General features: G+C 44.1%; 1 protein-coding gene across 5 annotated transcripts in view; it reads left to right on the plus strand.

Annotated features, from left to right (window-relative positions):
* ACOT9 (acyl-CoA thioesterase 9) overlaps window positions 1–22719 on the plus strand; it is a 525989-nt gene that overhangs the window by 88537 nt on the left and 414733 nt on the right. For 4 of the 5 annotated variants that reach the window (XR_015299309.1, XR_015299310.1, XM_086934544.1 and 1 more), the window contains one exon: window positions 15595–15640. The exons of the other annotated variant lie outside the window; for it this stretch is intronic. Coding sequence is in view for 2 of the 4 variants with exons in the window: in XM_086934544.1 (XP_086790670.1) it covers window positions 15595–15640 (46 nt within the window). In the remaining 2 variants the exon portion in view is untranslated. The remainder of the gene's footprint in view (window positions 1–15594; window positions 15641–22719) is intronic. 5 annotated transcript variants of the gene reach the window in all.

Genomic DNA, 22719 nt, shown 5'->3' on the forward strand with positions numbered 1-22719 from the left:
GCTTGACAACAAGATCTTACCTGCAATATTTCAAGATACTATAATTTATCGATGGCGTTTGAATGAGATATATATACTAGGTCATTTGTTCCAAAATGGGTCCCTTATGTCCTTTTCTAAACTACAAGAGACATTTGGTTTATCTAGGAACGATTTTTTTAAATATTTACAGATCCGTAGTTTTCTGGAAAAAAAAAATGCTTTATTTACCGATACCATAGAAACAAGTGATATTCTAGAAAACTCCAGGAAGAACAGTCGTATTGGTATTATTTATCAGTTAATGAATAATAGGATGCAGAACGATCTTGATCATCACACCTTGAAATGGGAGAGAAAGATTGGTACGGCAGGGATCGATTTGGGAAAAGTGTTTGAGATGAGTAACAAGATACTAATCAATAGCTCTCTTAAGAGTCAACACTTTATGTCCACCTTAGATCTTTATTATACACCTGCAAAACTGGTAAAATGGAAATCTGTAAAAGGTACTAACTGCAGCCGCTGTGGAACTTTGGCAGCTGACTCAATTCATATGTTTTATAGCTGTTCTAAACTTGCTGTATATATTGAGAAGGTTGAGAAGTTTTTGTCTAAGTTGCTAAATGTACGGATTATGCTCCATCCAACTATCATTATTTTTGGTGTCTATTTTCCCTCTCGGAATTTAAGTGCAGATCAAGAACATTTTTTGTTTATGGGAATGTCTATTTATCGAGCTTGTATTACCTCTAGATGGTTGGATGTTGAACCACCAACGTTTGAGTTATGGCTGGGAAAGCTGCTAAATGTATACAGAATGGATAAAGCAGTTTATAAATTGAAAGGACTCAAAAAGAAGACTTTTGGTCGGAAGCTATGGCTACCAATTGATAATTGGATCTAAAATGTATAATGGCTGCTTTGTGCAAAGAATTATGTTGGACTCATCATCTTTGTTTTATCCTTGAATGTATTACCTCTGCCAGAAAAAAAAAAAAATAAAAAAAAAAAAAAAAAGATCACAAATGGCTCTTTGCAATCTATAATAGGTGAAACGGAACTGTATGGTTTGGTTGCTAATATAAGATAAGTCGTCTATGTGCCTGAAGGTGCCTTCACAGTAGAGGTCCTCAAACGTGTCTATGCCTGCCTGTTTCAGGAGATTCATACCTACTTGTTCAGTAGTAACTGAGGTCTGGGGATGATGGTGCAATGGCAATGCTGATGCATAAAGTGGTGTTTTGTGCGTCAATCGGCCCAGTGACCTCCAGGCGGTCGTAGTTGTATCAATCGTGTTGATATCTGCCGAGTGTAGTGGTGGGCGTTTATGTGTAATTATCGCTGTTAGTGGTATTGGAAAGGCGTCCCCCTCCTCAACCGCTGTATGGGTTAAATAAGGAATAGTGTGGTACCAGTACGTAGCATATTGTACTTGGGTACAGAGATAATATAAATAGAAATCTGGGACACAAAAGCCATCCTTTTCATAGGGTAGGGTCAATGTTCGCAAGTCTATGCGTGCTTGTTTACCCGCCCATATGAGTTTCAGAACCAACGTGGTTATGTTTTTGAACACTGCCTTCGGGGGTGTGATCGGTATATTGTTAAATAAATACAAGAGTTTGGGCAGGATATTCATCTTCACTATAGCAATGCGATCTGCCAATGATAGTGGCAGTTGTATCCACCTGTCGATTTTCTCTGCGATCCTGTCCAGTACCCTACCATCATTAGTACGGATAATCTCCTCAGGGTCTCTACTGTACCAGATCCCCAAATATCTGATCGATTCAGTTTGCCAATCTAGCGGGAAATCTGTGTTGTGTTGTGATGTGGTGTCAGTGAGTGGGATTATGGATGATTTATCCCAATTAATCTGTAAGCCAGAGTGTCTTCCGAATTGTATGTATTCGCGTAGTAACGGATTCATATTATGGTCGGGGTCTCCAATATATAAAAGCAAGTCATCCGCGTACATGGATATATTCAATGGCCGACCTGGGAAGTGCAGTGCTGAATGATTATGTGTCTGTCTAATGATGCACGCAAGCGGTTCTAGCGCTAGAGCAAATAGCAGGGGTGAAAGTGGGCACCCCTGCCTTGTGCCCCGTTCGATGTGGAAGGAGTTTGAAATGTACCCATTTACGCGTACTCTGGCTAGTGGGTTGGTGTAAAGGAGCGTTATCCAGGTTATGAACCTAGAGGGAAAACACATACGCTGGAGTATCGTTAGCAAATACGACCATTCGGTCGAATCGAAAGCCTTGGAGGCGTCGAGCATGACCGCCACCGGCTTAGTGTTAGGTGTTAAATAATGAGAGATTGTGAATAATGTTCTGGTGTTGTGTGTGGTTGCCCTTGTGGGTATGAACCCCGCCTGGTCCAGCAATATTAGGTTAGTCATTAGGGGTTGTAGTCTTACCGCTAAAATTTTGGCTAGTATTTTCGAGTCTACATTCAGTAGTGATAAGGGCCGGTAGGATTCACATAGATCTGGATCCTTATTGGGCTTCAGTAGCGTTATCAGCACAGGCTCTCGTAGCGACGGGGGTAACGTGGCCTGGTCAAAGGCATTACCATACATGGCGACTAGATGCGGAGCCAACAAGTCTACTTACGTTTTATAAAATTCACATGTATACCCATCCGGGCCGGGTGCTTTTCCATTCGGAAGTGATCGAATGATGTCCGTCACTTCCTCTACTGTTATGGGCATTGCTAAATATTCTCGCTGATGATCTGAGAGCCAGGCAATGGCGACATTGCGAAGGTATCCAAATGTTTCTTCTGGAGGTGGTGTTTGCTTGGATTTGTACAATGTGCTATAATTGTCTACAAAACAGCGGAGTATGTCCTCCGGGTGTGTCAGTAGTGTGCCATCAGTGTCTCGGATTTGCGTTATGATTTGTGGTCTCTTCCCCTCACAAATATCCGATGCGAGTACCCTACCTGGCCTCCCACCCTCCCCAAACTGCTTGGCCAGAGGGTGTTTAGTGATATACTTTAGTTCATCAGCGGCATACGTCTGATGTTCGGTGTACACCTGTCTGAGGTCACCTAGGATAGTAGCATTCTGTGTCCTTTCATATTCCTTTTCAAGTGTTCTCATTTTAACCTCGCATTTTGTTATCTGTTCTCTTATATCCCTCAATATCCCAACTGTGGTGCTCATACAAGCTCATACAAGGTCGCCTTGAACCCCTCCCAGAGTATGCCGGGGTCGTCGACCGTCGCTACATTGAACTGGAAATATTCTTTGATAGCAGTGGCAATTGTGTCTGCATACAGTGGGTCCAGAAGTGCTTTAGCATTAAATCTCCTACTAAACGGAGGAGGTGTGTAGTGTGGTATCTGTAACTGTAATATGAATGGGTTATGGTCAGATATGGTCCTTGGTAGTGTTGTCAGTGTTCTTGTCCATAATAATACATTTATCGGACCCCAACCAGTAGTCTATTCTAGACCAACTACTGTATGTCATATTACCGTGAGTGGGAACAGTCTCTTCCGGGTTTCTAACTCTCCAGATGTCTTTGAGGGAAACACCATCCATTATGTCCCATATCTTCCCTCTGGCCCGCTTATGTGGTTCCAGGGAAGCCTCGGAGCGATCTAGTGAGTCGCATGATGCGACATTAAAATCTCCCCCCCATATAATGTTCGTGTCAGCAAATTCCACCATATGATTCCAAAGTTCCTGAAAGAATTCAGGGCAGTCTATATTTGGGCCATAAACATTTACTAGCGTCAGGTGCTGCCCTCTCAGCACTCCAGAAACAATCACATATCTACCATTGGGATCTAGAATGGACCTGGTGATTTTGTAGTTAACACCTTTTCTGACTAACGACCTTACCCCCCTTGAGTAGGAGGAGTATGTAGAGGAGTAACATGATTCGGCCCATTTCGTTCCAATCTTCCTGCACACCGTCGGAGCTATAAGGGTTTCTTGCAGTAGTGCAATGTCTATATGATGTCTATCAAACCCTGCAAAAATCTGTCTGATCTTTTTAGGATTAGTGAAGCCCCGTACATTCCAAGTCAACAGGTTTAAACTACTATTCCCAGGCGTACCCTTGCTTTTGCAGATAATATAACTGTATAAATCCCACCAGAAGGTCAGTTGACACTATACACATCGCAAAAAACCTGCGTGAATTCGTATTCTGTACTTGATACACAACTCGAATAGTAGCAATGCATCTTAAATGCCCTGGTACTGTCTGCTTAACAAAACCCCAACTTGTCCCATTCCCACCCACTTCAGCAACCCAATTTTGCCGAAGCCATATTCCCCCATAAACTTTATCGGAAACCATAACTTTGTGGGGATCTCCCATGTGGAGGTCCGCCGGGGATACATTTTGACCACCCTACTGAAAGGATGGGGGCAGATGTATTACATAAGCACAGAGTGTAGGTTGAAAATTGAACAGATAATCCATCATCAAACGGACATGGGACTCCCACTTTTCTGTCTATAGCAGAGTATGTGACTTCGACCTCTAAGGTGATGTAGGCTGACAATAAATCCCGCTTCTGGGATGACGCACAACTCCCAGCTCAAAATAGTAGTTCGACATCTTACCGTTATTCAGAATCCGGTTGTCTTTCCCTGCCGTTCACCTTTCTTCCCTTGGACGTCGCCCTTTTGATGAAATCCATGGCCGCTTTAGGGGTTGTCAGGAAGATCCTCTTTTCTTCCCACGTGACTCTTAGACGTGCCGGATAGAGCATGGCATAAGGTATCTGTTGTTCTCGAAGCTTGACCTTGGCAGTGTTGAATTCCCTTCTCGCCTGTTGTACCGCGAAGTGTAGTCAGGATAGAATTCTAATTTATTACCTTGGAAGATGATGTCACCTTTCTCCCTCGCGAGTCGGAGGATGTTATCTCTGTCTCTGTAATTTAAGACACGGGCGACTATAGGTCTCGAAGTCGCGCCTATTGGGGGTTTTTATGCCAGAGAACGATGTGCTTGTTCAATAATAAAAATAGATGACATGGAATCTTCACCAAATATGTCCTTGCATAATTGTTCGATATATGTCTCCATGCGCCCTGTGTTGGTCATCTCGGGGAGGCCTGCGATGCGTATGTTGTTACGGCGCGATTGCGCTTCTAACTCTTCTGCCTTCGCCTTGATGACCTCGAGGACTTTTTCCATGCCTGTGCATCTGGTGGTGGTGGAGTGGGTGTCATCTTCCACCGCAGAGATGCGTTTCTCAGCTTCGTCCAGTTTCTCCCCATGTTTCTCCATTTTGGCGGACATTCTATCCATACGCCCTGTCAGGTTGTCTAGCTTTCCGTTGATGTCTTGAAGGTTGGTTTTGATTGCCTTGAGAATGTCCACCATATTGCATTCTTCTGATCCTCCCCCGGCTGTCTCATCTTCCATAGGTTCAGTCTGACCTTTTGGGGTTTTACGCGTCTCAAAGTTTATCTTGGATTGTTGTCTGTCCGGTTTACCCATGGCTGCCAAGTACGGGCGATTTACAGGTAAGTGCTCAGTGGAAATTTGGCAACTCTGTCCTTGCAGTAGGGTCTTGTGAGGTGAGGTAACCAGGTTAGTGACGGTGGTCGCTCCATATCACCATTAAGGAGGCATGCTCCGACATCGATACAGTGCCCGCTGTCGTGAAAGGACTCAAGTGTGAATTCGAACAATGCGGGCCGTTCTGATTAATCCGTCCCAAAGCGTGATTACGAGCGCGGTATGAGAGTCAAGTTTACACGACGCGTTTGTTAGATATTCGTCTGGCTAGACCACGCCACCAGTATCCATAGGTCGTCTTCCGCCCATACACTGCGCCCTCAAAGCTGGTAGCACCCACCTTAGTGCATGAGACATAAAAATGGCATTTGAGCAACAGGGTACACCGCAATTCCGTCATGTCAGATGTAGTATGGTGTTTAAATCTGAACCAGTTAGCTCACTGCTCGCTGCTATTCACCGCCAGTGGCCTGTTGGGGGAGGGGTTTATGGCGCGAAACTGGGTCGGCAGGTTAAAGAAGTATTATGAGCAGGTCGGGGCATTCACACGTACCTGCCAGGTTCAATAGTAGAGTCCGATCAACTCTTGCAGCGCTGGCCTGCTCCGCTCGTGCCAGAATACATTTATGTACTCCAAGGTTTCTTCGTGAAGCATGGGCGCCGCCATCTTGTGATTACAGTGTTTCCCGTAGTATATCATGCAGGTAACATCAGAAAAGTTCCGTAAAAACTGCCTCCCGTAGATGCATCATGCCTGTTCACTGTTGTGCCATTTATAAGAAAGGGTTTGTACCGAAGTTTGTGTGTCGGTGCACTTGCTTCAGGTGTCGGTCATCCTCGTTGTTGCCGAAGTATGGGCGCCGCCATTTTGCGCTCTGAAAACATGTCCCGTCCAGAAGCCGATCTGGTCCTACTACTTTCGCCGATGTCTCGATCCTTAGTGTTGGTGTGGCTCACCTCATCCACCTCATTGCTGTCTGCCGCTAGCCACACTTTCCATATCCGTACGCGGCTGGTGACGGGTGTCGACGTCTCAATGCCTAGGCGGGTGGAAGGTCTCCATATTGCCACAGGTCCTCCGTAGGCTGTCCAGAGCTGTTTGACCCTAATTCCAAGTCTGCAGTGGTCCATTAATCCGCTCCGGTTGTGCAGTTGAACTTCCCATCCACAGCCATGTATTTTAATTGCTATGGTAGTTCACTTTAACAACTTTAACCCGCTGGTGCTGGATCTGCCCGGCAGAGCCGCTCGTTCAAGCAGCCATCCCGCTGTGCGCCCCCTAGCGCCTCCTATTGTGCACTATACGTAATCCAAGACATCAGTTGTAAAGTTGCATGCCCAGATTTCCTAAAGTTTAAGCACATCTAGTATTTTATGTCTAGGTGTCCTCTGTATGGTATAGTTAAAGGCTTACCAACATGTCTATGATTCTAAGATTAGTCTTTTCCTTGGGTTTCACTAGTTACAAGCTTTAGCTGCCCCTCAATGACTGCACCAGTCTAATCTTTTGCAGAGCTTGAGCACATGGTACATCATATTCTTTAATAATCTCAGAGTCCTTAATATTTTGTCACGTACCTGCCTTGATCACAGTGCTGTAATAATTCCCTTTCCTGCTGCTGTAAATCGACCGTGAACCCAAAGTAGAGCATCTTTGTGTGGGCACCCTGTGGCTTCTTGCTTGTCTGAATCCAGGCCTGTCTAACTGCTGACAACACTTCCATTGGGAGCATCTTTATTAATCTACAGCTGTGTTACATTGTTCCTTGTCTCACAGCTGCAAGTCCCAGGCCTATGTTCTTGTGTGGTTGTTTCAGTTTCACCTATGCTTCACTGTTTCTTCCATCACCGCAAACCAACCTGTCGAGGGGCCATGTGTGGGTCCCTTCAAAAAATTGAGTTGGCCGATAAACATCGATGCTATGGAAGACATATAAGAATCTTGGGAGAAACACCATTTTCCCTAAAACCACTGTTTCCATAACTAATAGCGATAGCTTGATCCATAACTCCCAAATTCCTCAGAACCATCAGTGGTCTGTGTTTATTTTATGAGTAAGTACATTCACATCAGAGTAATATACCTATATACCCAACTATCACAAAACATTCCTTGCCTGTTTCACCTTGAACAACAACAGTTTCCTATCAGAAAGTCCACACCGAGAGGGAAGAGGTTAGGAAAGAATCCCGACTCTTGAACTGGGGTGGCAAAAGCTTTGTAAGCATTACGGCCAGACTGTGGAATCGGCTGCCTATTAAGCTTAAAAGCTCGCCTGACGTGCTCTCTTTTAGAAAAGGTACAAAGACTTGGTTATTTACCTTATAGCTTTTCTTATTCCAGATCTCAAGCCTTTCAGTGAAATTCCAGTGCTATCATGTGGTTTGATGCCAAGCACCTAGACGCTTTAGGGTATTAGTTGAACTATATAAATAAAGAAAGTTATGGCATCCCACCAATCAGCAATTTTTTTAGTCCTAAGCCAAATCTGGCAGGCTCTTGCAATACTGGTACTGGTATCCCCCGTTCAATACCTGAATTAGTACAGCAATGCTCCATCAGAATCCCACCATCATTGAACTGTCAGAAGTGTTCGTCCTATTGAGACTGTATTTTTGCAGCATTGTGCATGCTGTCCTACAGAAACCACAAATCCAAAATTAGGAACTGCACAGAATCAGGCATTTAGAATGTAGCTTAACCTCAGAAAGCATCCACCTGTCGATCCTGCACTTAAGCTCCATCATTGCCTTCCATTACAATAATGGATTTTGTTAAAAGCACTGTGTGTGATTGGCAAGGCCATCCAAGAAACTGGCCTTCCTTATCAGCAAAATGTGTCTACAAACTACTGACCCATGAAAAATTGAATGCTCACTAATCCTTTCTCCAAATCGAATCCAGATAAAATGTGGAGGAAGATCCCTCAGTTGCATTCCTTCACCTGTTGAATCATCTACACTAAGCATTAAGAGATCTTCAGAACCATGTCAAGCTTACATATGGTTTTGTTTCACAAAACCACAATATATATCTTCTTTTTTTATAAATTTACCAATATTTTAAAAGTTTGAATGTACCACAAAACCCATTTGAAGAGGGCTGTTCTGAGTCTGTGCCCCACTTTCCTACGGAACATCTAGACAGTGGACAGTAGGCAGTATAGGTGTATTCAACTTAAGTGCTTCAGCACTATAGCTTTAACACTCCATTAGATTAAGACAGTAAAGTGCGCTGTTTTTTTAAGGTTGTAGTCCTCATTCCATGCCTATGTTACTGTGATGGAATCGATAGAGGGGTGTTAGCCATTGTTGACCCTTTTCCCCTTCACATAAGTTAGGTGCATCTATGTTCCAAACAGAGGACTCACCGGGCTTCAATTTTTGAATAGGGCTGTAACAATAAGGTGGGCCGGGATAATAGAGAGTGGTGAAAAGATTAACTAAAGAGAGAGTGAATGGTAGAAGAGGGCTCCAAGGCCCATTCCCACTACCAGACCTGGGGGTGTAAAAATGGTGATTGAATGTGAATGGGTGGTAAATAAAATATGTATGGCTCTATTGTACACTTGAGTGAGGCAATCACCCCACTAGGGAACACAACATCCATGTCATCCTCTTTATCTTTCCTATGGTTTGCGGCAAACCCAGTCTAATCTTAAAGCTGATGAAACAATGTCCTTAACTTTCCTCTGCAACACAGTTAAGTCTCAGCCTCAATCAAATCTCTTAACTGGATCGTCATTAACTCTCGTTTGTGTCTCTGTTTGTGTTTTAACTCATGGCTCTTCTTAGTAGTTGGGACTAACTTGACAGTTCTATGTCCAACATAGAGTTTTGGGAGTTGGTCTTAAAAGGTCCCACATCCTTTTTATCCGGTTAAAAATGGGAAAGTGTCCAAACTTTGCAGTTAAGTACAGGCCAGCACCTATAGAATCACACGTGATTTGGCTCCAGTTGAAACAAAGTATATTAAATTGGAGCAAAGCATTTTACAAGAGTTGTCAGAATGCAAAATATTCCACAAAGATCGCTGGATCCAGTCTTCCACTCCGTGGCGTTGGCCTGGACCTCTAGACACTGGAAACTGAGCTCCAAGGGTTGATACGTTTAGGTGGACCCTTCTGAAACAACACTGGTCTACATATAGGAGCACAAAGCATGTTTGGCAGGCCTCAGCTAACATTGGCATTCGGAATCCATAAAACATGTAAGACATGACAGTTGATGACTAACTGGTGTCTTTTGATGGCCCACGGGTATAATTCAAACACGAAGAAAAGCTGCTTTGGCCCAAAGTCTAGCTGGCATGCTGTCTGGAATGTGCGTTGTGGCCTAACGTAGGCCCATATGTACAAAATCCGGGATTTGCGATTTCCAAATTCCACAAATCCTGATTCCTACAGATTTACATTCACAAATAGGAAATTGCAAAATAGGGATTTGTAAAATTGCGATTACCAAATAGGAAAATGCAAACTAAGAATCAGAGCTTTCTGGATGTAGAATGATTGTCGGACCAGGAAGTCTATAATGAGAGGGTGTTACCAGAGGCCTAGGTATCTACTGGAAGCAAGGAGTGCCCCTGTGTCACTGCTTCCAGTTCATTATACCATCTCTAGAGGAGACTTTGGCTGCTGAAGAGGGGAACTAAGACTCAGGGAGCAGGAGGAGAAAGGTGAAATTCTCTGAGAGGGACCTTGAGAACCTGACTGAAGAACGTCTCCCCCCCACATGTACCAATTTTTTTTAAAAGGCCTCCTTTACCGTACCTGAGGCATAAAAAAACACGGATCGTGACCACCATCCTGGAGAAGGTCTACTCCCTAGTAATCACACAAAGGATGATCCCTGAGATCTGTAAGAGGTGGTACGACCTGAGGTCCTGTACAAAGGAGAATGTGTCCAGCAGGATGGCAGAACAACGTGGTACTAGCAGAGGACCCTCACAACACCCCCCTCCGACTCCCATGGAGAGGCTCATAGACGGGACCCTGGAACCAGAGTGTGTAGCAGGAGTATGACGCCTCCAATCCAGCCCGCACCAGCCAGTGTCATCTTCCCTTTATATACCATGCGTTACCTAATGTTAGCAAATCAACATATCATATGTCACAGCATGAATTACTCCATTGAAGTGTTTGGCGAGCCCAGGCCATGCACCATGCGAGTTGTAGCAGACATTATTGAGGTGCTGTGCTGAGTGCTGATGACTACACCAAATATATCTGTACAACACAAACCTGTCACAAACACATGCAGCAGAGTCACATCAATATTGTGGTCAAACATGTATTAATACTAACTATGTACATGCATTTCTACAGATCACAGTCTGAACGAGTCAGGGCCTGTGCTAGCCGAAGAGTCCCCTGACATTGAGGTGGTCATTGAGGTCATGACACCACAATCACCTCACCCCATCAGCACAGCTCCAAATGGCAGGAGAGCCACCATCTCCCCTCTTTGAGTTTGAGGGCAGAGATGAGGGACAGTTGCAAAGTAGGGGCCCCACATCCTCCAAGACCTGGAAACAGAGAAGGCGCAGAGGCCAAACCTCAGCAGGATGTCCAGACACTGTGTCAGTCAACATGTCGGATGCACATCCTGTGTATGGTGGCCTGGAGCAGTCAATCATCTCAAGACTGCGCCTGCAGACAAAGCAAATAAGCACAGTCAGTAGGCAACTGCAACGCATGTCCATGTTGCTGCAGAACATGGAGAAAGTGCAGGAACAATGGCTAGCACCAATGGAGAGGGATCGATGTGTGCAACGTCAGCAGCACAGGCACTTCCTGGCATGGTCTGACACTTTTACCCAGTCCATCAATCGGCTGGCAGCTGCAATATTAAAGCTGGCAAGGCGCACTGTCAATATCAAGACGGTCATGGCACACTGATCCAAGACATCGCATGTGGGCTAGTGCAACTCAGCACAGGACTGGCGAGCATGCAGACCCACAACCTCTGCATCACCAACATCCCGATGCTACCTGAGAGCAAGGAGGGCCCTAGCCTCAGTAGCATATCCGTTCTTGAACCATGCTGTACCGGGCGTTCATGCTGCCACACGCCTGGCAATGACTCGTCCTTTGTCCAACAACCCAGTGCTGGTGACAAAGCACCAAACCCAAAGGGCCGTAACAAGTGACTCTCTAGCCACTCAGTGGGACGAGTTGCCTTTTATTTTTCTCATCTTATTTTCTTTGTTGTTCTTATGTTAACAATGTATCATCCACAGGATACAGTTGATCCTTGCTTGTAATAATGTTGTAGCCAATTGAATAAAAGGTGGTCACTCAGTTGTGCACCAAGCACTACCATCATCTGTGATGTCTCCTTGTTAGTAGGTTTTAAAATCTCTTACCTCAGAAATAGTTGTTTGTTATCTCTGTGCACGTCCCTGTGCTGCACGTGTATCCTCCTGTTGCACCTGCAATGGCGGTAAGTCGTCATTATCAGAGTCAGACTCAGGCTCTGTTGCAATGTTGTGCAGAACCATCCTCATTGCGATATTGTGCAGTATGGCACATGTGGCTGTTATCTGGCAGCATGTATCCAGTCTGTACAATAGTTCCCCGCTGGTCTTGTGGAGGCAGTGGAAGCAGGATTTCAGGATTCCAAAGGTCCTCTCTAAGATGGAGCGCGTTGTCCTGCGTGCCACGTTGTACTGTCTTTCACTTCTTGTTCATGGAGTTAGGTATGGTGTGAGGATCCAGTGAAGTAGGGCAAATGCACTGACGCCATTAGGTCGCATTACAAAACCTTTCCTGCCCACTGTATGCATTGAGTTTGCGATTCTCTTACCTAGGGGGAAGCCACTGCTGAATTCACCCTGTGCCAGTCGGATATGTAGTCCACTGTGGTGAAACTTGAATGAGATGTGGGTGCTGCCAGGGTATCAGGCCACAATGTATGTTATGATATAGGAGGTTTCACACACTACCTGAACATTGAGTGAGTGTGAGCTTTTTCTGTTACTATCAATGTATTCTTTTGCGGAGGGGAGACATATTGCAATATGTGAGCCATCAACACAGTCAGTGCCTTTTTGAAACTGTGCTACTCTGTAGAACATCAGTGTGGATTGTTGCAATGATTGGGGGATATTGGGGAATGATAAATATTGGTTGACTTTGCTTACCATGATGTCCAGCAACCTGTATAGGAACATGGACAAGGACTTTGTGACAACCTCCTGCCACTGGTAACTGCCAGCTAAGAGGTGTAGGCAACACATTACCTGCACACGTGATGGGATTGCTTTGCTTCTGAGTGTTGGGGGCTGTAGCTGAGGGTTAACTCCGCAATTAAATCAAGTATCACCCGACTACTGAGTCTGTAGCTCTCATGGATCTCCTCCTCTGTCAGTCCAAACAGGGTGACCCTCACCCTAAATATCCTCTCCTGTCTCCTCCTCCTTCTCTGCCTCACCACCAAAATCCTCATTCTCCTTGCCAAAAACAAACAAGGCTGCCATTGTGAAAGAACCTGATGTATTTTGATTGCCTTTTTTAATAGTTTACACCTGGTTAAACCCTATACGATTCAGTGGTAATTGCATTTCCTGAATGGTAGTTTTGCGACTGGTCGCAATTAGGAAATCCGTTATCCATGCGATTTGCGATTCGCATGTAGGAAATTGCTATTCGTGATATCCTATTTTGTGATTTCCAAAATTCAATGTCTACAAGGTAGAAATTGCATGTTGCACCACCGCGAATGCATTACATACTTACGGAAATGGCATTTTGAATTTCCCAACGGCCAAAAATAGCGAGGCCCACCATTAAGGAATGCAAAATTCCTTTGTGCATATGAGCCCATATGTGTTACAGTATTTACCACTCCTTGTTTATATGATTACTAGGGGCCATCAGAGAGGTGGGATATCTGGTCTTTAAGGACACTCATTAACAATCTCTACTGAGAATGTAAAACTCCCTTACAAACTGCAGGATACACTCCCTGTGTTACAAAGAATCTGAAGTAATTTCCTGCAATTAGATTGTCCAGAATAACAGCTGGAAGAGTCTGGATACTTTTATTTCTTACTGTTAGCTTCAATGTATTCTGTAATGTGATATCCTGTTTTTATTCCCGATACTTGATGTATTTATCCGTTTTGTTTTATTTACTTCCATTCCCTCTCATTAGTCAGGCAAGTGATTCAAAGTTTATGGCATGGGCTTGGACATTACCGTTTTCATTTCATGTGATTTTCCAACTGTCAACCCTGCTGAGAATTGTGAGATTACCTGAAGAAATATATTGTTTCTTGAGATATTGTTTTGACTGTAGGGCCAGCATAAACCCAAGGATACTTCCATCATATATAAATGTTGAATTGGTCTATTCAGTATCCTGGGTTTGAATCGGTTATTTTAGACATTATCTTATCTCTCACTCCCTCCTACACCCTCACAGGAGGTGGCTAGAGACAGTGTGTTCCCTATTTGAGTGACTCCTCAGTCAATAGATCTTTGTTTGGTGTATTTGTTGCTGTGGTGCTTATTCTTATGTAAATGGTGGGAAAGGTTTAATCGGGCGCTCTACGGGTTTTGCCCACCTGTCATTCTGGTTCTTCCTGGAATTCAGCCTCCCTTCTTTCCCCACAGCCCTCCTTCCAATATCGCCTACTTTTAATTATCTTCTTCGTTGATAGATTTCTCTCTAAAACTTCCTTCATGGCAAGTCGCTCATATCAGCGAGTCTCTGAACCCTTTTTAAAGTAACCTTTAAATATTTCGTTCTGGCTACTCTTACTGGCCTAGCATGCTCTTGAAGGCTCAGTGTCCACATACGGTGCAGATCCTTCCAGAGAAATGAACCTGAAACACCCCCAATCCCTTAAAGTCACTCTTTGAACTACATCTACTTTTTGACCAACACAAGGGGTCAAGTGAACATAATAATCAACTATGCAACTTTAAACACCGTCCACCCCAGTAAGGGTGTCTAGAAATTATACATCGTTGGGACCATTTTTATTTCTGTATTAGTTTGCATAATCATAATCTCAGTGAATAAAAAAATACCAGGGGCGACTTTTGGGAGACCTGGCGCCCAGAACAGCTTTTACAGTATTTTTCAGCCAGTAAGGCAGATTTCAAAGAGTATTGATCTATAACAGAGGTGTCTTTCCATATAATTAAATGTGCAGTATAGTTAAGTACTGGACGCTATTAAGTACCTGCAATTGAAAAGACTTCATGTTAACTGAGACTGACCTAGTTTTGAACTTCATGTTGAAGGCCGTTTGTTGGTTTTGAACTCCTTTCAGTATAAAATATAGTTAGCGGAGGCAGAATCCGGATAGCATTGGTTCAGCATTAAAAATCAGTCTACAGGTTCTAGGTGTTGTGCAGTGAAAAACCCTTTCTGGTGACAGGCCAGAACAATATTTTATGTGTGGAGCCACTTGCATTATTTATTTATTTACTTATTTTCCAAGGAAGGCTACATACATTGTTCTTTGGTTGGACATTGGTACATATGTCAGTCACATGAAAACACTTGTGAAGTTTCTTTCTTTCTAAGGTTTTCTTCGAGATAGCATTGATAGCCCACATGTTCTTGTCTATGCAAATGTTATATGAAGTATTTTTTTCTGTTAGCCAAACTTTCTCAGTGCGGGAGTTTGATACATTTAAAAAGTCGGTTCTTCCTACATGCATGTACATTTTATTTTCCCAGATTTGCCACTGCCTTGTCTAAATTTTTCTTTACTTATGCATGCTATTTTTCACAATTGTTACTTGCATGAGCACTTGTGTAACGGGTTTGCTTAGTCTGGTTACTTACTTCTCAAGTTGTTTTATGTCGGGTATGAAACACACTTGAAGTACCGTTTATTATCTGGTCATTCTGACTCTTATAACCCCGCATATATAAGGGAAAGTGCAAAACTGCACGTATCAAAGTGCAAAGAAAAAAAACACTAAAACAAAATAGAAATGAATGATCTACGGTACTTAATCCTGGCCTGAGACATCTTGAGATCGTTCATATAATGCATCTTTTCAGCATAAGATTGAGTGGGCCGGTTCTTTATCTATTGCTATGTTTTGTACTCATCTTGTTCAGAGATGGTATTAACTTATTTCTTCTTTTATTTCAGTGCGCAGTAGATTGAGGGCTATAGTAGGCGCATCTACAAACTGGAGGTACTGTTTTTGTAGGTTTAACCCTTTTGTTTCCAGCCGAAGCCCCTTATGCCAAAGAGACAAATGTGTTTTTTTTTTGTTTATTAGATATGAAGTGGTTTCAAAGTAGGAGAATCTCTTCACGTAGTCTGAGAGATATAGCCCTATATGAGTCTGAGGTGATGAATATCACAACTGTTGAAACGTGAGTGGACCACCGTTGCACAAAAAAAATAGCTTCCACCTTCATGGTGCTACTCCAAGTTTCCAAACCACCATGGAACATTGACTATCTGAAACTGCCTTGTCTTGTGAGCACACATTCAAAGGAATAAACATTGGTTTTTAATTCATCGATTTAATAAATATATTTTTTAAATCCGTGTTCATATAAGTTGTGTTCTTTATGTAGATGTATTGTCGTTTTAAACATTTCTGGACTATTGATGTGCCCTTTCTGCAGGTGAATGTGCTCTTGAAAACTTGGTAAACTTAAATATAAAAATAGTAAACTGAAATGTATAGGCCGACGGAGGAAATGTAAAACTAGCCAAACACCATTTAATCAGTCCAAAGTAGATTCTATATTCTATTAAGATGTTGCTAATATGTAATCAGCTGAAGGTTTGGAAATCTTTAGACACCATGCCCTTCCTATCCGCCAATAAACACTGACCACAACCAAGAGCATCACCCCTTTTCCTGTTTAATGTGTAACTGATTTCATTTCATGGTGCTGTTTCGTGTTTTTTTTTAACAACTGATCAGTATTAGTGTAATCTGTAAGTATGAAAAGCCTTGATTTTCATTGAGGCAGCGGGAGCTCGGAATTCCAAAATTCGAACATCCGACGTTCTCGGCATTAATTTGTATATGAATAAATTCAGCAGTGATTAATTATTAGTCCACAGATTCTGTCTGTCTGATTCTCAGCAGTACCTCTGAAACAAAAGGGGCAACCCAGTAACCCATGGACATGGGCCGGATAATTTTTTATAAAAAGGTGGTCCCTATAGGGGGAAGTGTAGTCCTTGCCTTCCTCTGCAAAGTGTCAAGAAGAGGAATACAGCAACGAACTTCAGAAGCTCCGGTCACACATGTATGAATACCTGTTTTGAAAACTCTGACGACTGATATCTAAAGATTCTCTTGATTTGTAAACTAATTGCCCAATCAGTTGGTGTCTCCTATATATTTCTGCGTTCTGATGATGACCTCGTTTTAAGTAATAGAAGTCCAGAGGTTGAAACGTCGACAAAAACATTATATGTGGTCTGTTTTTCAAGAAACTGATGGTGGCTATCAACTCAACACTCGCTTAGCGGGGGTTGATCTCTAACACTCTACTATCCATTTCAGCCACATGTATATATTTCTGTATATAGCATGTATGCACTTCTAGGCACTTTCACTGCCCCGTCACCCCGCCCCCTTTTCATTTTATTTTTTGGAGCACCTTGTGTTCGATAGAGCAAATATAAGTTTTACTTTTCACTGTCAACAATCAAAGAAAAAGTTACTAAAATAAAATAAAAAGATAAATATGTAATGCTAAGTATTTGTGTTAGAGGTGTTTGTATCCCATTCTTGACACTTTGACGTGGAAGTCCAGGGCTACTCTCCCCCCATAGGGACCACCTTTTTTATAAGAAAGGATTCTCAGCAGAAGGCTGGAAAGAATATTTTCTTTAAATTGTTAAGAATGGTAACTGGTGTGCTGCAAACAATAATTTTTCTAGTTGCGTAAATCTGTGTGCATATTGTTAGTTGCTGGGTGTAATTATGTTTCCAATAAAGGAACCTCAAGGTTTTCTTTTTCATTGTGAATACCTGTTATGGAGCAATGATTGCAGGTCCCGCCTCCAGTGTACTTATAATAAATGCAACTATAAGCAACATCTTTTGTGCTTGAGATGGAATCTCAATAAAGGTGCTCCATTTCCCCTCGCAATCTGATATATTACATAGCTTTCGGCGACATCCAAGTTAGATCATTTTAAGAAAGAGAGCTGAAATGAAGTTGAAATATTTGCTTCTGTTGTGCTCTTGGACTACATGCATTGCTAAGACTTGTGCAGACCTTACTTCTACAGTACCTTAATCAAAATAGAAACACTGTGTGATAACCTCTTAGAATGTGACTGTTTAAAACGAATTTTACTGCAGACACCCTTCCGTCTTGCTGTCTGCATAACTCGCAGGCCAAAAACATGCCTAAAATTGTCGATCTTTTTTATCAGTCTAGTTAACTGTCCCAACAGTTTTTGATGTATCTAATAGTTTGCTTTTTAATTCCTTTTCCTGGGACTTGAAATTTCCTAGCATTTTGATGGGTGTGCACTCCTTCCTTAAGTCCCCCAGCTGCAACGATATCTGGATCCCTGATGCTGATGTCATGGGCGAACATGGATCATGCATGTGTGCCATGACATAGGCCTGTCTCATTGATTTTGATCTTGTTGGGCCAGTAGGAGTACCCATTGAGCTACCGTCATAGTGGTGAAAGGCAACTGCCTTTACAGGGGTTAAGTAGCACGAAAGCACTTGTGGCAGTATACTGTGTAGTGATCAGTTGGAATGTACAGGCCTTTGGTACCTGTCTCTCTGGGGTGAGGCCTACAGGCCCACTCAGGTAAAGGTAGTCTGCTGTGTGCTTAACTCACCCGTTGCCTACATCAGGGTAGTATGTAGCGCTTTGCAGGGCACATGTCATTGGCTGTGTGTATGTGTGCCTGCGAATGGTACAATACATGTAGAACTCTGTGTCCCATTTTGGGAGGGTAATGAGGATGCAGAGGATTCCCCCCACCGCGGGTCCTCCCCCCAAGACTGAATTGTGGATTGCTGCATTCCTGAGAGCAGGGTGGGACACACAGTGGAGGAAGGAAGAGCCAGGCTCTTCTGTACACTTCAAAGGAAGCGCTTTGATTTTGGAGAGATGCCACTGGAAAGGGTCTTGGGCACATCTTAAGTAGGAGATTGGGCTGATAAGAGAATTATAAAGGGTAGTGCCTGGGTATCCGCCTGGGTATCCGCCTTGCCTTTGATGCTCTTTACCTATGGGTGACATTCAGTTGTGAAGCTTTAGTCACTCCCATGGACTGTGTTGTGAGGCTGTCACCCCTGCTTTGAGATGGCTTTCTGGTGGAAGGGCAGAACAGAGAAGTGGAAACTTCAAAAGGAAGCTGACCTCCCTCCTGCCCCCATCAAACACCTCAAGGATCAGACCCTAATTCATATTTGCTGTCTGAAAACCGACTATAATGAGGGGAGCATGAGATTCCCAACATTGTCAATGGTCAAGCAGGCAGTTGAGCTGTGTGTCAAGTAGAAGAAGCTCAGCAACAGTTCTACATGTGGCAAGGACTGGGGTCTAAGAGCTGCCAGTCTCCCAGTTGGGTGAAGGGACATCACCCACAGAAATCAAGGACCACCGGTCCTGGAGCCTTGAGCCACCAATGCCTGCCTGCTTGCTTGCCAAGACCAGTGTTCTCTGTGAATAAAGGAGAGTGCTTGGATTGAGCAAGGGTTCAGTGTGGAATCCTGGCGAGTAGATCCCTGTAGCAAAGTGTGAAGATGCGGCTGATGCACCCATCAGGCCCACTTCCATGTGCAGATTCAAGTTGGTCACTCTTCATACCAGAGGGGGCAGATGTGAAGTTAGCCATGGCTTTATTGAGCAGCAGTCGCCCATTTACAGGCAAAAGTTGGAGATGCCCATGCCACAGGGGACCTCTTTGAAGAGTGCATTATTGCATTGTCGGTCGCGCTGTAGCCTGTTTGCGTGCTTTAGTCTGTTACCCCATAATGAAATGAAATGAAATGAAATGAAATGAAAATGAAATGAAAACGGGATTTATAAAGCGCATGGCTGCCCGGGGGCGTCCCAGCGCTGTGATTGTACTAACAACTGAGGAGGGAAACGGAAAAGGAAACAAAACAAAGAAAAAAAGGAAAGGTGTGCACAATTATTGTGGGAAAAGGTGAGTTTTGAGTAGCTTGCGGAATTTATTGTGGTTAAGTTCGGCGCGTAGATGGATTGGTAGGGTGTTCCAAGATATTGCAGCTGCAACTGAGAAACGGCGTCCTCCAGTTCGAGCTTTCTTGATTCTGTGAACCATGGCCAGGTTGCCATGGGAGGATCGCAGAGACCTATTTGGTTTGTATGGGAAGAGCATGATTTTAAGCAACGAGGGACCTTGGTCTTGTAGAGCCTTGTGTGTTATGCACAAGGCCTTAAACTTGACCCTTTCACGGATCGGCAGCCAGTGAAGTGCCCTCAAGGCAGGTTTGGCTGATGTTCTACGGGGGGTGCCTGTCAGGAGCCTTGCGGCAGCATTTTGAGTTCTCTGCAGAATGTTCATAGTTGCTTCAGGGGCTGACAGAAAGAGGGCATTGCCGTAGTCTAGCCGCGATAATATCAGACCTTGTATGAGAAGTTTTTGAGAAGGTGCTGGGAGCAGCGGGAGGATTTGCCTGGCCGAACGGAGTAGGCCTACGCAAGTACCCGATGTTTTTTTGGCCTGGGTTTTCAGTGAAAGGTCCCGTTCCAGCCAAAAACCCAGACTTTTAAGCTCAGTCTTGGGTTGCGGAAGGGTACCCAGGCAGGACGGCCACATAGCGCTAGGGAGAGGTGATGTTTGATGTCCCAGTAACATAAGCTCGGTTTTAATTTCAGTCTTGAGTCACACATCCACTGGAAGATCTCTTCGAGACAGTCGTGAAGGTTTTTGAGTTGGGCACTTTCTAGCGAGAATGAGACCACCATTTGGGTATCATCAGCGTATGTGATGGTTTTTATCCCGAAGGGGGTAACCACTTCCTCCAGGGGGGCCATATAGGTGTTAAATAGTGTAGGGCTCAATGAAGAGCCCTGAGGGACCCCACACTGGAGGGGGAAAAAATCAGATCGCTCGTTACCTTCGCAAACCTGAAAGGTTCTGTCTCTAAGGAAGGAGGCGAGCCAACAAAGCGCCATGTTTCTTACTCCTAAGTTGGACAATCGCTGGATCAGGATCTCATGGTCAACCGTATCAAATGCAGCGCTTAGATCCAGGAGGATCAGTAACACTGATCCCCCTGAATCCAAGATGCATCTGGCTCCTCCACCACTTGTAAAAGGGCGGTCTCGGTCCCCTGACCAGGGCGAAACCCAGTTTGAGAAGGGCGAAGAAGGTTGTTGGCTTCGAGAAAAGCTGATAACTGCTGGTTAACAACCTTCTCTGTGATCTTGCTTATCCCTGGCAGGAGGGAAATTGGCCGAAGATTGGAGAAGTCATGTGGGTCAAGGCCTGGTTTTTTCTGCAGGGCCTTGACCACTGCATGCTTCCAGCTATGGGGGACCACTCCTTGGCTAAGAGAAGCGTTAATAAGGTTGGTGGCCAGGTGTGAGATGGTAGGTCCCACTTGTTTAAGGATGTGAATGGGGGCTGGATCGTTTGGAGAGCCACTTTTCATACATGAAAGGGTTTTTTGAAATTCTTCAATAGTCAACTGATTGAAACTGTCAAGGATAGGACCAGCCGTTGGAAATGAAGAGGTTTCTGCGGGGTTTTTATCAGATTTGGGGGGGGAGAGTTTGTAAAATGGTTGTGATTTTATTCTGGAAAAAAGTTGCTATTTGATTGCATCTGGCAGCTGAAGGTACCTGAGTGTGGGGGGGATTGGGAACTTTTAATAGGTCTTTGAATATTTTGTAGGTCTCACGGGAAGAGTTTGAGGCGGATTTAATTTTTTCCTCGTAAAAGGAGGACTGTGCTGATTTCCTGGCTAGTTTATAGGCTTTCATTGATTTTTTATATTCTTCTTTGATAAGTGGGTCCCAGTTTTTTCTCCATTTGCGTTCCAGAACTTTGCAAATTTTTCGTAGGTTCCTAAGTTCTTGGGAATACCAGGGAGATTTAAAGGAAGGGCCTTTTTTCCTAAGATTTTTCTTGGGAGCGACTTGGTCTAGAGTGGAGGTGAGGCAGCTGTTAAAATTTTTGTCTGCTTTTTCTGGGTCGGGATCTGCGGGGGGGGCAGCGAGAATTAATTTTTGCGTCCAGTTATCGAACGATAATTTGGACCAGATTCTTTCCTGTTGTCTGGAGGTTGGGATCTGGGGAGTGTCCAGAGTGGTTTGCCATATAAAAGGGATAAGAAAATGGTCAGACCATGGAAGGGGGAGTGGGAGAGAGACTTCTAGATTATGAAGATTAGTAAAAAGGGGATCTAAGAGGTGTCCTTTGGTGTGGGTTGCTTCAGAATTTTTGAGGAGGACGTCACATGCTTTTAATTCTGAAGTTATGTCTGCGGCAGCTTTATCTTTATTATCCTCAAAATGGAGATTTAGGTCTCCTAGAAGGAGAAAGCTGGAGGTCGATATGCCGGTGGAGATTGCGGCCTCCAACAGTGAGCTGACAAAGTTTCTTACGCTGGCGGGGGGGCGGTAAATAAGGAATCCCGAAAGGGATTTATTGGAGTTTATTTGGAGTGAAAAGTAGATACTTTCACAGTCCTCGATTCCTCCCTCTTGTATCCTGCAAGTGAGAGTATTTTTATAAACGATCGCTGCCCCCCCTCCTTTTCCTTTTGTTCTGTTTTGATACAGTGTAAGGTAGCCTGTAGGTAGCATGTTGACAATGTCGGCTTCGGAGTGGGGAGTCAGCCATGTTTCCGTGAGGAAAAGGACATCAAGTGTCATATCCTGGATAAGCTGATTGATTTCTAGAGCGTGTTTAGATGCAGATCTACAGTTCAATAATGCTAGATTAACCGGCTTAAATATGTGACGGTTGGGTTTCACTCTAATTTCCTCTGCGAGTGGCGATATAGGGGTAAGGGTTGATGCGGTCGAACGGTATTGAAGGAGGAGATCCCTTGAATATTCATGTCGCTGGTCCCCTGAAATGGGCATAGTGAGTGGCCCTGTGCCCGGCTTGGCCCGGACGGGCCCAGACGGGCTTGCCTCTGGCGCGCCATCGGCGCGCCCGCTGCGCCTGCCCGCTGCGCGGACGAGAGGGGGGCTTCATTTTATGGCAGATGGGCCTCAATCGCCCAGCGACTAGAGCGCTGTCCAGGCCCCTATCCAAGATGGCGGCCGTGGATTGAGTGCCTCGAGG

Source organism: Lissotriton vulgaris, chromosome 8, assembly GCF_964263255.1.
Source record: "Lissotriton vulgaris chromosome 8, aLisVul1.2, whole genome shotgun sequence".
In the NCBI taxonomy this organism is placed as follows: domain Eukaryota; kingdom Metazoa; phylum Chordata; class Amphibia; order Caudata; family Salamandridae; genus Lissotriton; species Lissotriton vulgaris.